The 15,334-nt window shown below is 35.5% G+C and overlaps 1 protein-coding gene and 1 pseudogene across 2 annotated transcripts; both read right to left on the bottom strand.

Annotated features, from left to right (window-relative positions):
* Positions 1-1,923: 1,923 nt before the first annotated feature.
* Positions 1,924-2,782, bottom strand: LOC113331257 (annotated as a pseudogene).
* A 517-nt stretch (positions 2,783-3,299) lies between these two features.
* Positions 3,300-4,333, bottom strand: LOC113331580 (deoxyuridine 5'-triphosphate nucleotidohydrolase-like). 2 transcript variants are annotated; one of them, XM_026578281.1, is made up of 3 exons: positions 4,006-4,333; positions 3,830-3,894; positions 3,300-3,733 (listed from the first exon to the last, which is right to left on the bottom strand). In XM_026578281.1, exons 1-3 carry the CDS (start codon positions 4,188-4,190, stop codon positions 3,489-3,491), a joined length of 495 nt encoding a protein of 164 aa, XP_026434066.1. In that variant the 5' UTR covers positions 4,191-4,333; the 3' UTR covers positions 3,300-3,488. The 2 variants fall into 2 exon arrangements, with proteins under 2 accessions (XP_026434066.1, XP_026434065.1); XM_026578280.1 differs by having other exon boundaries at positions 3,830-3,921; positions 4,006-4,322.
* Positions 4,334-15,334: the final 11,001 nt, after the last annotated feature.

Genomic DNA, 15,334 nt, shown 5'->3' with positions numbered 1-15,334 from the left:
GAGATGCATCCACTGGTGATCCAAAGTTGAGTAACGCAGAACGGGTTCCCACCTTCACCTGTCCGTGATAGATAAGATACAAATTGTATCATGAATCTTAAAAGGAAATACAGAAAAGAGGAAGACCACATAAGAGGAAGAGCACATACACATGAATCAAAATCCCCTTCAATTCTTCACCAAGTGGAGCACCAGCAATGAGTAAGATACAGTCATGCAATTCCAATTTAACTCCTTCAATTCTCATCTCTCTAAAGATACCCAACGCTTCTAATGCATTTCAAGAACACTTATTCATCAAACACTTCACAACATCACTAAAAAACATAAAATTCAAATACTACACATATGAATCAAAGAAGGTTTATAAACAAATCTAAGCAAAACCCAACTGTGTACATTCTTTTCATCAACTATATCCCCACAAACTTTTAAAACAACAAGAGAAGTATAAAATTTAGGACGAACTCTGGACAGTGATGTTTATCAACAATTGATAATAACAAAAGAAAACTGAAAAACAAACCATAAAAGTATCAGATCTACTAATGAAATAAACACAAAACATGATTGTTTATTTAGATCTGAACTTGTTCCATCAAAATCCACCAGTATATCATATACGTACCGATGATTAATACACAAAAACAACTTAAAAGCATATCAAAAACAACCAAAATGAAACTAAAATCAGTTGCATGTGAAAACCAAGTAATGAATCTCTAAAAACCAGAATCGAAACACTTTTTTTCTTAAATATTCCATATATATACTTCTAGATCGAAGAAGAAAAATATCAAAAACTACAAAAATAACAAAATTAAAGCATAATTTTTCAGTAGATCATATATGTACTGCTGATTCATAATCTAAACTTCAGCTGCATGTGAAAAACTAGTAACAAATCTATGAAAAAAATAGAATGGAAACCGAAAATCATTGTTAATATACATACCTGGAAACTCAAACAATCTTCTCGTCGTAAATCATAACGATGCATCTTCTTCTTCTTCTCAAAAATAAACTAAGTTTCTATCAGTACGGGATATACGTACTGTTGATTCATATACAAAAAAGAACTGAAACACGTCTAAAACATCTAAAATGGAAGTGGCATAATCGAATCTAGCAACGAAATGAACAAAAAATGTGATTATTCATCTAGATCTAATATATAGTCGACAAATCAACCATGGAGATCGAAAACATAACCAAGCACAAAAATGATTAGATCGCCAAAACCTTAAAAGAAACATTACAATGGAAAATCTTCATCATCTGATTCGGTAGAAACGAGAAAGAACAAAAACAAATCTTCATCTTCATCTGCAACAATGGTGAGAGGAAAGAGAAGAAGAAAATGAATATGAAATGTGAAAAATATTTCTCATGCTTTTAACATATTAAATAGGAAAGGTTATTTGTGGTATTTTCATATTACGTATACCTGATCTCGCACGTGTGCAGGACCTGGGCTAAAAAAATTTGGTCCATTTTCATGTTTTCTTTTAATTATGGACCTCTGATTACTGGGCTTTAATGGGTGGACCTGCCACTAAGTAAGAACACTATAATGGTACCTATTGGTAATTCCTACTATTTATAATTCAAGGCATCATGGACTCATTTATTTAACTAGGATTTGACAATTCTCTAAAGTTGCTTCCAGACTCAAAGGAGAATGAGCCATACCCTAAGAATATCCATAAGACAAACTCAATTGAAAAGTTTGTTACCGAATCATCTAGTTATAACCATGGTTAGATCAGGGGGAAATCTTACTTTAAGGTCTATATCCCAACATCCTGTACATAAGGCACTACCATCAGCAGGCAAACCCAAACAATCACCATTTGAGTATCCGACGAACAAAAGTCTGCCTGATATTGAAAAGGCAATGGACATCCTGCAGGTACACTATCATCATCCTGCTGCTGATGGTATTGGAAAGGCAATGGACGTAACAATCACCATTCCAGGTCTCACATCAAACAACCTGTGCATGTACCATCATCTGACCCAGTTCCAAACCACTGCCCATCTGGGAAGAATTTTACAGTGTTCACATCTCCCTTATAGCCTGATATATATGCACAGCTCGAATCGTATAGCAGAAAATTGGAGACACTATTTCGTTGATAAGAAGCAATGATTACTCCAATAGTACCTCAATACATCAGCAGTGTGGCCTGAAGGAAATTCACCAAACACAGAAACTCTCTGACCTGTAGTCACATCCCACAAAACACATGTCTGATCGCCAGAGCTTGTTATTAATTAGGTCAGCATCCTCAGTAGGAACATATTGACATGAGGATACATAACCTTTGTGCCCACTGAGCATTTTCGATATAGGCAAATTTCTATCTTTGTCAAGTGAAGAATTAACATTGAAGGTAGTTATCAAGGCCACCACATGCCACAGACTAACCATTGGGGAGATAAGGCACACGCCATAACCCATGCACAGGGTAGTTTAATAGCATGTGTTTTCTGGCTCTTAGAGCATTCCACACAATTAACCTTCCATCTTGAGATGCACTAACAATTCTATTCTTTTCAGGAGTAAAATCTAATGAGTACACCAGCTAAAAAAAATAGCAAAACAAAACATTTTGAAACCAAAACATACAATTTCCAGTGTTCTATCACTTGATCAGAAGACTTGACAGTGTAGCAAAATTACAAAAATGAAAGATTTGATAGAGGACACTAACAGTACCCATATCACTATTCTGAGCAACTTCGGTCAGAATACCTTAAGTCTGCTAGCATTCGTCATAAGATTCACAACCTTTGAATTGAGATTCTTCTACCATCAATCTTCTGATACCCAAGTTATATACGCAATGCCCTAGAAAAGTTTACAGCTTAATTTGACTAGATCACAGGATAACTCTACATATCTAGTCATCAGTAGAAGACTGTTCAAGATAACAAACACCAAAAAAAAATAGGATAGGAAACTTTTATACCAATAATAGCTAGGAAAAGGCATATAATTACTAGGAGAAAATTGTAGTACAGGTTTGGCATGCCAGTGTCTGGTCACGCACGCATGCCATTGTTAGGAAGAGCATTACTTAAATGTGATTAGGTTTTATTCAGACGTTACCAATCCCCTACAAGCTTCACTAAGCTCATACACCATTCAATGTGTATGCAGTCGTGGTTATTAAGGGCCTTTGCAGAACAATCAAGGATTCTTACATTGCAAAAACAAAGTAATGGTGGCACCAATTCATAAAAATAAAAGACATATCTAGCAGATGCAAAAAAAATGAAATTCACACACTGGATATCGAAGTAAACCACTAATATTTATAAACCTGATCATAGTGAGGGAAAAGCTCAAGTTTCGCAATTAGAAATTTAGAATATCTCAGAATAGAAGGCGTAGTACTAAACAAAAGCAACTACATAATATACTAATACTAGCAAATCTAATATCATGTTAACTACGAATATGGACCCAAATGATAAAAATGTTAAACCCCAGTAGATCCAAAACCTCCTGAACCCCTAACTGTAGAATCCAAATCTTCAACTTCTTCAACCTCAGGAGTAATTATCTTCTCAATAATCAACTGAGCAACTCTATCACCCATTTTAACTTGGAAATCAACATCAGAATGATTGAATAAGATAACCCCAACTGGTCCTCTATAATCAGCATCAGTAACACCAGCACCTACATCTATTGAATGCTTCCAGGTCAATCCCGAACGAGGTGCTGCAAATCACAAGATAAACATTGAAATTAGAAAACCGTACAGAAATTTTCCCATCAAGATTAACACAAACAGCTCCTAGAAATGAAGGAAATTACCAACACGAGCATAAGTTCCTTCAGGTACCGCAGTGCTTAAATCAGTTGGAATTAGGGCTTTTCCTCTGCATGGAACTATCATTTCAGCCGCACTACACTTAATAAAAGACAAATAATCAGACCTAATTAACAAAAAAGAATGGAGGGTTTTCTGAAAAGGGGGTTTTGTTGGTTACCTAGAAAGATCATAACCAGCCGAAAGGGATGAACCTCTAGAAGGAAGAACAGCTTTTTCTGAAAGCTTTTTAACTCTCAAGAAAGAAGAGATTTCTGGAACACCGTTTTCATGAACCTTCTGGATCTTCACTGGAGGTTCTTTGACTTCTGAAGTCTGGTTGCTGTTGTTGTTGTGAGAATCCATTTTGATGCTGAGAAAACTGAAATTGGGTTTGCTTCTGGTGATATGAAGATTCGGGAATTTAGAAGATGTAGGGATTGATTTATAAGGAGAACGATATTTGGGAAAAGTCGAATTTGGGTAAAGATTGGCGCCAACATTTCCCGCCATTAACATTCCTTAGGGTTTTTCTATTGGAAAAATTAACTATTGGAAGGACTTTATTTCTGGTTCACAGGATCGTTAGGCACGCGCAATGCGCGTGCTGAAATTGACCGTCAACCTACGTGTTAACCGGTGATGAAGGGAATAATGCACGTGCAAATTACACGTGTCAACAATCAATGCCCTATATAACAACATTTCCTCCTCGTTTTACTGTATAGGTAAAAAGCCCAAAGAAAAGAGTCCCTAACCCAGTAACCCTTAGGTACCTCCCATTGTCCGCCTTCTTCTCCATCTCATCTCCATCTAACTCCTTTAAAATCCTAAGCTCATAAGGCTCCACGTTGAACGGTGATTCTCACCCACTCTATTCCGTTCCACTTTTCCTCAAAGGAGAGAAAAACAAGGCGTTTTTTTACTAAAAAAACGTAATTTATATTTATCCCACAAAAAAAAAACACGAATGCAAAAGAAAAAAAAACTAAGAAGAAACCCGCAAACTTAATTCTCAGTTCTCCACGGAAACAAAAAGAAAAAAATATTGCGACGTAATTCTATTCTCTTATTCTCTCTATTCTTCATATCCATTATTAGGTCTCTCCGTAAGGTTTTTCTTTTTCAGCTTATTAACAAAAACAATTGCAGGTAGGCTTTTTGTTTATGCTTATTTTTCTTGATTCAATTAAGCTTCCATTATGGGTTTTTAAGATTATAAAGCCTAATTAATTTTTGTTCTACTTTCGCAACTCTTTTGCAATTTTGTAACTAATATACTTTCTGTGTTTTCGGTGAAGTTTTTGTTTCAGGGTTTTAGGAAGAAAAGCATAATCAGAAAGATGAGGAGGAGGAATAGAAGAAAAAGGTATATAAACAGAAACCCTATAATTATATTCTTAGATTTGTTTTGTTTCTTCTGATTATTTATTGATCGTGTTTTTTTTGTTTGTTCTCCGGTTCCACCAAAACCTAGAGCTCTGATCAATCAAAATACTTCACTATCTAAGATAAGAATTCGTGGAAAACCCTTCTTCACTGATGTTACTTAATGTGTGATTATAATGGTTAACTGTTATTTAAAGAAGTGATTTTGAGTTATTGACTTGATTATCTGTATGACCATCCAAACAAGATGTTAAAATTATGCATAGAAGTCGCATCACAGAAAAGGTATGCCAATCGTTTTACAAGTTTGTTATTTTCAGTGATTTGGTCGATGGTATAAACTACTAAAAAAGGGGTTTCAAAATATGAAGTTAGGTCTTTATATATATATGGTTAACTGAAAAACACCATAATCTATTAAGAAAATGTGCAAAAGTGGTCAAATATGCATCTTAATTTGGAGCAGTTTTGTTTGACTTAATATATTTAGTATGTTATTCATATATTGCATGTAGCAAGATTTGTATGATTAAATGCTCCGAAATATTTCACTGATGTGAGTTGATTTTCTCATTGACTGTTATTTAAGCCTATTAGCTCAATTGATTCGACGCGATTGAAAAAAGATTTCAACATTAAGGATTTGAAAAGCAATATATGGAACTATTGGTAGTCTGTAGGTGGTTTGCTTTGTAGATTTGTAAGATTATATGTTTACATTTAAATTATCATCATCCTATGTTATAAGTTGTCGTGATTGGCGTGAAGGGAAGAACACCATTCCAAACACAATTTTATCATATGCTACATATTTTTGAGCCTGTTAGTATTAACTAAACTTTAAAAACTTTCTCTTAGACCCACTTATATGTTTCTCTGATTTATTTTCGTTTTTCTATGATTTAGTTTGATTACCTATAATATTTGAATTTCGTTTTTCTCTGATTTAGTTTGATTACCTCTAATATTTGAATTTTGGGTTTTGTAGGTTTGATTTGTAGGATATATATTTGACTGGACTGAAATTAGGTTTTGGCACAATAGGGATGCACAAATTGTCTCATACAAAAATTGATAGCTAACTTTCGTATATTAGTTTTGTGTGTTCTTTTTTTTTTCTTTTTCAATTCTTACTTTACGTTGAACTTAATTGTATTGTTGCGGGTTGTTTATTTTTTCAGGTTTTTTTCACAGGGATTAAAATCAGAAAGATGTGCGACTTAATCTGATTGATTCTGCAAAACAATTAGGTATTAAAATTATTAGTTTTTTTTTTTTGTTTGTTTGTAATCTGATCGTTTTTCATCTTATTGTGAAAATCTTCCAGTCTCTCAATTTATTGTGACACTCTTCGGTGAAACCCTTCTCCTTCATCCTCCGTGATTCAGCAAATTCGATCATCTTTCTCAAAAGAAAAATATCACGTCCTAGAGTGGTTTGTGTCTCAATTTTTATTTTATTTTTTTCCTAAATTTTGATTAGGGTTTTGATTTTTCTTCTTGGTTGGATTAGGGTTTTTGGGAGACAACACGGGATAAATAAACGGACGTTCATTCTGTCCAAGGACCATGAACAAGTACCTCTTTTCTATGGTAGTGTCATGTTCTCAACTAACAACATTCGAGCTACCAAAACGGTGGGGGTAAAGATCTCGTCCTTCTATGGAGCCTGAAAACGAGATTGGTAGGTTCACAACCCCTCTTATATCGGGTAATGTTTCTTTTATTTTTGTATCCCTTGATTTAAGTTTAGTCAAATGTTTCTTCCATATGGGGCTTGCAACATTTTGTCTTTTTAAACGTATGAATCTTACAGTGATTAGATATTACATATTCAAGGATACAACATGCTGCTGACTTGGTTTGTGCCTCTATTTCTGCAGGTGTAAGCAGGAGTTTCCACGTTCAAGCTAAAGAAGACACTAAACTATCCACCAGTTGCTTCTACTAAAGCTTTTTTTTCAATGGTTATTTTCATATTCATGGTAGTTTTGATGTTATATCCTACGAACAGTAGCATCATGTTCTTGAAAAGAGGCGGTGCTGGACACGTCGCCTATTTACAAAACTAAATGTCTTCGTAGACAAGATGGTAGTGCGTCTACTTCAAAAAAATGAACGACTTCGACAGGCTGGTGCTGCTGCACATGCAGAAGAAGAACGATAACGGCTGCAAGTAAAATTTGAAGAGGGAAGAAAGCTTCTTCAAAGCAACACTCTTAAGTCGACTTTCGTGTATATTCTGAAATGGAATCTCCTAAGATAAACGTTTGTAAGACAAGTGATGATGGTTATATATGCATCTCAGCATACTGTTCTACTAATTGTAATGCGGAAAGTTTTATATTCCACCATCCTGCTCCGTCCTAGGCTACTATGGATTCTTATATTGTGATTTATGTTCTTAGTTTGGGTTCTTATATATACTTTTGGTCTTTGTGTAACCTGAAATCTTTTACTTTATTTTTCATTTCTTTTCTGATGGCTTGAGAAGATTTCATTGAAGACCTGTATATCTAACTTATACTCAATCTATTCAATTATTTTTAATCTAGAAAGAATAAAGTAATTACGCCGATGGTGACCAAGGTCAGCAACATGAAGTGATTTAGAATGTTATTTTTTTGGTACTGTTATAGTCTTCCTAATACTATGCAACATGGTTCTCCTATATTGTTAGTTGCGTGAGAAATAGTACAATAAGGATCTTAAGAAATTACATGAAGCTATGGAGAAAAGAGATTCTCAAAATCTAGATTTTCATATTAAAGAAAAAAACCATGTTGCATAATCTCTTAGAAGTGACTGAATGGAAAAAAAAAACCATGTGCATTAACTTTTCATTCTTAATGCACATGCCTTGACTATGTATATACTTAGAACTTGAACAATGATATTGGCACTGACTGAATGGAAAATGTAAGTGTTAACCACAGATACATTAAAGATGTGTTCAATATCCAAAAGGATATGAACGGATACTTGCTTTTCCAATGATATTGCCACTGAATGGTCAAGTTAATTTTTCCTAATGAATACGAAGGTCGCCAAGCGTCCACAAGAACGACGTAGATGCATTCCCGTTTGGGTTATTAAGTTCTACTAGGGTTCATTTGCAACAGCTTCCAATCAATTTAAAGGACTTGGGCGAGGCGAAGCCGAGCTTTACCAAATCAAATGGGGACTTGGGCGAGGCGAAGCCGAGCTTTACCAAATCAAATGGGGACTTGGGCGAGGCGAAGCCGAGATTTACCAAATCAAATAAAGAGGCAGTGATGCATTGTATTTGTAGTTTGTAGTTGTAGATTGAATTGGTGAACCAAGTTTGCGAAGCTGCCCGGGCGTAGCACAGGCACAAAATCTAGTTTCTCATTAAACTCTCATCTGTTAAAGTAAGATCTCCACCACATTCACGTCCTTCTCTCTCACTACCACTAACACCAAACTAATTTTTCATCGCTCCCTCTCTTGTAAACTTTTATTCCCATGTCCTATTTCAATTTATGTTAATTTATAGATTTTTATCTTCAATTTTGGAAATGGGTGTTTGATTAATGATTATTTTACAATCCTTGGTGATCTGTTGAATGGATATTTTCATAATGATTTGTTGTTTGATCTCTGGATCTTGTGAGAATCAAATCTGAAGAGTTTTTCAAACCGAAAAGTAAATATATCTCAATTACTGATATGCCCTCATATATTTTTCTACAAAGCACGAAAATTATATTTACATAGGGGTAAATTCGGAAAATAATTTTTACAGCTTTAGGTAACTGTTGCTAAGGGGAAATTGGGAAAAAGATAGAGTAATTCATAGTCAAATCACATCACGTATAACTTATTTTACAATAGTTGTGATTGGGAAATTGTACGCAGAATTACAAATGATCGTATGATGAAGTTTGATAGCACCATCAGCTTAAGCTCCATGAGTTCATAGTCAAATCACATCACATCACGTATAACTTATTTTACAGGAATTGTTATCGGGAAATTGTAAGCAGAATTACAAATGACCGTATGGTGAAGTTTGATAGCACCATCAACTTAAGCTCCATGAGTTCCACCATCATGGAAGGGCAAGTTGGACCCAACCCTCATACTAACTATTCTTTCATTTCCATGTCTCATACAAGTCTCTGTGTGGGAGCAAGAAGAATCAAATATTGCATCTCAGCAGACAACAAAGCTAGAATAGGAGATGAACTAGACGTGAGATGCGCAAAAGAGCTGCAGAGATCTAACATAGACTTCCAAGCTAAAGATGAGGCAACTCTGAAGGAAATAGGAGAGGAGTATAAAGCTGAGGTCCAAGGAAGATTCAACCTGGGATACCGTAAAATGAAGGATGGAAAACTGATCAGAATCACTGAGGATCAGAACACTACGACAACTAAATAGCTAGCTTAGTTTCTTGCACTACTCATTAGACAATCTTAACTGGAAAGGTTTAGACTTAACAAAATTACTACATTTTGTTAGTTCTGTAAATAGGATTGAGCATGATATCAACCCAAGACTTTGCATAATGCTAGAATTGCTCCGCGGAGTCTGTTTGTATCGTCTGAGATTCTACCTATCCGGTGGAGTTATCTTTTTCTATAAAAAAAGAAAAGAAAAAAAAGAATAGCCTTCCTACTCGAGAGATATTTTGCAGCAAGGCTTCCGCACTTTCAGTGGAGGTTTCATTAACACTTTATATATCAGTAAGTTACATAGATACAAATAATACAAATACAACAGGTTTAACAACCCGTAGTAATAGTTGGAATGAGTTGAAAAAGAAAAGATAAGTTGTTTAGGAAAGATTCAAGTCTTCATGTGAATCTATTTTAGGATAAATATTAGAACTAGAGATACACGTATCCCTGCCACTCTCTTTCAATTTGAGATTGAGTTGGTGAATGTTCAACTTGTCTCCAGTAAAATGAAATCTTGGCGATGCTAAACCTTTACTAAAGACATCAACAAGTTGATATTTCGATGATATGAACTTTTTTTTATATAAAAAAAGAAAAATTTGCTAACAAATAGATGAAAGTAAAGGTGTCTCCCACAGTTGATGACTTTGAGTTTTTCTTCTGGCTCTAGCTAGACGTTAGGGATCAGTAAAATTGTCATACTTAATGATATTACAAAGGACTTTGCCAAAAGATTTAAGACACAAAATAATATGATCAACTTTGTCATTTTACCTCCAACTAGTTCTTATTGTTTTGCCTTGCAGATCTTTGGTAATGTTTTGATTGGATCCTAAAAGATTAAGAGATCTATAGTGAAGTTGAGAGGCCCAATCTAGTGTGTCTTGAGCAACTAGACAATCTTGTTCTTTTATTTTATGGATTTTGGTGCCTCTGGTTCTATTTCCAATGGTATTTCCAGAAGGCCCTATTACGCAAACACCAATCCCTGTTAGACCTGTGGAATTATCATAGATAGGCATAAAAGCAAAGGCGACCTTCAGCGTAGTTATCTGATTTGTATCTTCTATCATTATCGTCGGTACTTTGTTTTAGCTATCTGATGGTGCATCATAGTTATGGTCGAATGGTTTATTCTTTGGTTTCCTGTGTGTCTAGGACAAGGTTCAACTTTTTTTAAACACCATATCATACCTATGCTTCAAAATAAACCAACATATGATGACACAAAGACTGGCCCAAGAATCCCGCTGATTTTTATCTAGGCCAAGTTGCTAAACACATTGTTAGAATTGTCAAGGTTCAACAAGCAGTGATCCAAAACTGCTCTGGAAAATCTGCAGTGTATGAGAGAATGCTCTCCAATTTCAGAATGAATATTACATAAGGTGCATATCGGTTCAATATCGCTAGCATATGTGGCTAGATGACCACTAAAGATGAGAATGTTGTTTTTCATCTTCCAGGTGAAGAACTAAATTCAAAAAAAAAATATTAAGATCCCAAATTTTCATAGCCAAAGCATCGTTTGGCTGAGAAGTCTTTTTATCGTGAAGATTATATAAAGATTTACTGGTGAAGTTTCCTTGAGGATTGTTAATCCATCTCGAAGTATCCTCGGTCTCTCTATTAAGGGTGAGGGTAAGGATTTTGGTTAATGTTTCCCGCTCAAATAGCTCATTTAACACTTCTATATCCCATCATGTCTCATTCACCATTTCATAGTTTGTAGTTTCCCTTGTATTATCAAGGCTTATAGGGTTTCCTTTTTCATCAGGAATCCACTTGTCATTTCATATATTAATAGAAATCATGTTACCAATCTTCCAAATACTTAAGTCTTTAAGGATCATCAGCCCTTTGTAAACTCCCTTCCAAGCCTGAGAATAGTCAGCATTACAAGTATCTTGGAAAAGATTGGTGTTAGGGAAGTATTTCTCTTTCATGGTTTTAGAATAAGTGGTATTTGGTTGATGGATAAATCTCCATCCATTTTTAACTATGAAAGACATGTTCATTAAGTCCAGGTTCTTCAGACTATTCTCACCTTTTTTATTTATTCTTACATAACCCTCTCCATCCTTTCATGTACATCCCTCTCTTAGGCCGAAGCTTTCCCCACCAAAAGTCTCTTATAGTGTTAGTAACTCTTTTTATGGTAGTTTTCGGCAAGATAAACATAGACATAGTGTACGCAGGTAAATACTCTGACACAAATTTAACCATAACCCCTCTTCCCGGAGGGGACATGGATTCACTCTTCCAGCCCTTAAGCCTACCTCCTATTTTTTCAGACGGATTATTAAAGCATTCAACTTTATATTTATTGGTAACTAAACATCCTAAGTATTTATCATCCAATCTAATATTTTTAAACTTTAAGAATATTAATGATATCTCTATTAAGACTATTCTGAATATGAATGTGAAGAAAATTCCTGACTTAGAAAAAAAATAATCATCTCACCAGAAATATTGCCACAGTCTTATAAAATAGTCAAGAGATTTTTTCTTTGGTGATATTGGCTTAGAAAATATCAAGCAATTATCTGGAAAAAGTAGATGACTGATAGATAGACAGTGCTTATTAATCTTAAATCCTGAGATAAAACCTCTTTTTTTTTTAGCACTTGACAGAGTCCTTGAAAAGGGTTCCATGCAAAGAATGAACATATAAGGGGACATAGGGTCCCATTTTCTTAATCCTCTAGAGGGTTTAAAAGGCTTGCAAGGAACCCCATTAACAAGGATAGCATAATGACTGGTGCTGATACATTAGAAAATAAGCGTGCACCAAGTCTCACATAAACCCATTCTTTGGAGAATGGCTATGAAAAAGTCCCATTTCACACGGTCAAAGGCCTTACACATGTTGATTTCTAATCCCATAAAATCAGTCTTACTTTTGTTTTTCCTTCTCATAGCATAAATTATCTCATGAGAAACAAGGATGTTGCCTGAGATAAGTTGTTTCTTTACAAAAGAAGATACATAAGAAGATATCAATCTATTAAGAAAAGGGGTTTTTCTGTTGGCAATGACTTTATATATTATCTTATAGACTATATTACACAGACTAATAGGCATGTAATCTCCAGGTCCCCCAGGATAAAGGAATTTGGGGATCATAGATATATAAGTCTGATTCAACTTAGTTAACATACGCCCACAATTGAAAAAGAGTTTGAACTGTTTCTATGACATCGTTTTCGATAATTCTTCATTTTTGTTTGAAAAAAATAGAAAGGAAAACCATTCAGCCCTAGGCTAGGTTTCGTTCCAAACAGACGTCGTGGATTTCCATGAGCTTCGCATTTTCCAACTCAGTAATCATGGTAGACACTAGGTTTACAATCTCGTTATTTATGAAAGACCAGAGGTAGTAAAACGAGTTTCAAAATAAACATTTAAACAGTTAGCAATCTTATCCCTACCTTTTACCCACTAGTGAGAAGAGTTTAGAAATGAACTTGAATTGAAGTTGTTTGCTTGTAACCTTTTCACGTACAAAGTGATGACCGGTTTTGATGTGATTTGCACGTGCGTGAAATATTGGACTTGTTGTGAGATATGTGGCTCCTATATTGTCAAAAAAAAAGAGTGGGATGTGATGTTACAATGCCCAGTCATTGTAACAATAACTGAATTCAAACGAGTTTCAAGGTTGTTATGGTTATACCTCTGTATTCCGCTTTTGTACTTAAATTCGACATTGTTTTCTGCTTACGGGTACTCCAAGAAATCATATTGCCTCGAAAATATCTACAATAACCACTTGTACACCTGAGATCATCCAAATTTCATGCCCGATCAGCATCGAAATAAGCATGCAAGGATATTTATTGTTTGCTTCAAGTATCAAAAAATTCTTTTGGCCGCCTTGTTGGAAGTTGTAGATATGTTAGTTCGAGTGAGATACAAGTATTATAGAGCTCCTACAACACATATAAGCGTTTGTTTTTGTTTCTGCAACTTGGCTTGTTTCGAAAGTGGGATACAAGTTGGTTTTACTCCATCCAATTTCGTACGCCTAAGCAAACTAGCTATGGATTTATGTTGGCTTAGATCAAAATGTTGTCTTTATATTATAACTTCAACTTCCAAGAAAAATGATAAGTCACTCACGTTGTCTACTGTTGATATATGAAAATAATTAACCCATGAATAAGTAGCCCCTTAACTAACCGAGGGTCCCTTCTAAAGAGGAGGAACTAAGGGACTAGGCCTAACCCATTGAGATGGGATAGTTCTAGTCAGTCCAAGGCTACATTAAGGGTGATTGGGCCTTGATCTAAGAAATTCCCTTTAGGATTTAGTATTAACTTAAGAAAAGGGAAATGGTAGTTTAGTAATATGTTGATCTTATGGGCACTTATCCATGAGAGGATCATTATAAAAGGGAAATATGGTACACTTCTTGGGATTATCATTAATTCCCCAATTACTTCCATAACCACATATTCTCCTTGGGAGTACTTTCTGTGATCAGGGCTAGTTCCTCCTTCCCACATTCTACCCATCAATATTGCGACCACAGTGGGAGGTTCCTAGCTTCTTTTCCAACATGATACTCCCAAGTGTGATCCAGGAGGTACCAGCAGGTGGCACACAACCTAATCCGGACCATGTCACGGTAGAAAAAGTGCAAAGTGATGAAGAGATGCATTTCCGAGCGGTAGTCATTACGCCTATTGTACAAGGTGAAGGAGGATCATATGGTGCTGGAGCATCTAAAAGAAAAGGAGAAAGTGCTAAAGATAAGACTATAGTCGAAGCAAGAGAGCGATAAATGTCTAAGATGCAGGAGGAATTAGACGCATCTATCAAGAGACAACAGGAATTGCGTGGACTCTTAAGTCACTCATGTTGTCTACATATTTACCTCAGTTCTCATTGACACTGGTAGCACTCATCATTTTATAGACTGTAAGGTGGTAAAATGTTTGGATTGTGCAATTGAGCCAACTGCTAGTATGTTGGTCACAGTGTCAAATGGGGATAACACTATCAGTTATGGGGTATGCTCAAACTTAGAATAGACTATGGATGGTCATAAGTTATGTGGTAGCTTAAGGTTACTACCCTTAGGTGGATGTGATTTGGTTTTGGGTGCAGATTGGTTGAGGAAACTAGGAGATGTGGTTTTCAATCTCTCCAAGTTATGCATTTCTTTCATACACAACAGTAAGAAGATTACACTTACTAGTGCCCAAGATAAGGCTTCCTTAAGCATGTTAAGTGGAAGTGCAGTCAAGAAATTCTTCCAAACACACACTCATGGTCTCATTGACCAGTTATTCTCCATTTCCACCCCCAATACCCAAATTCCTCCTTCACCCCCTATTACAACTCTTCTCAGTGAATACCCTGATGTTATCTATGAACCAAAGATCCTTCCCCCATAAAGGAGATTGGACCACTCAATTCCCCTCAAACCCAATTCTGAACCAGTCAACATGAGGCCTGAAGGGTGTCCTTATATTCAAAAATCTGTGGTAGAACACTTGGTCCAAGAAATGCTTCAGTCTAGTGTCATCCAGCTAAGTCACAGTCCTTTTGCAGCTCCAATACTTCTTGTCAAGAAAAAGGACAACTCATGGAGATTTTATGTGGACTATGGAAGACTTAATAGCATTACAGTGAAGGATAAATTCCCAATTACAATTATATATGAGTTACTGGATAAATTACAAAGGAA

Source organism: Papaver somniferum, unplaced genomic scaffold, assembly GCF_003573695.1.
Source record: "Papaver somniferum cultivar HN1 unplaced genomic scaffold, ASM357369v1 unplaced-scaffold_125, whole genome shotgun sequence".
Classification (NCBI taxonomy): Eukaryota; Viridiplantae; Streptophyta; class Magnoliopsida; order Ranunculales; family Papaveraceae; genus Papaver; species Papaver somniferum.
This window is presented reverse-complemented; position numbering and strand designations above follow the sequence as displayed.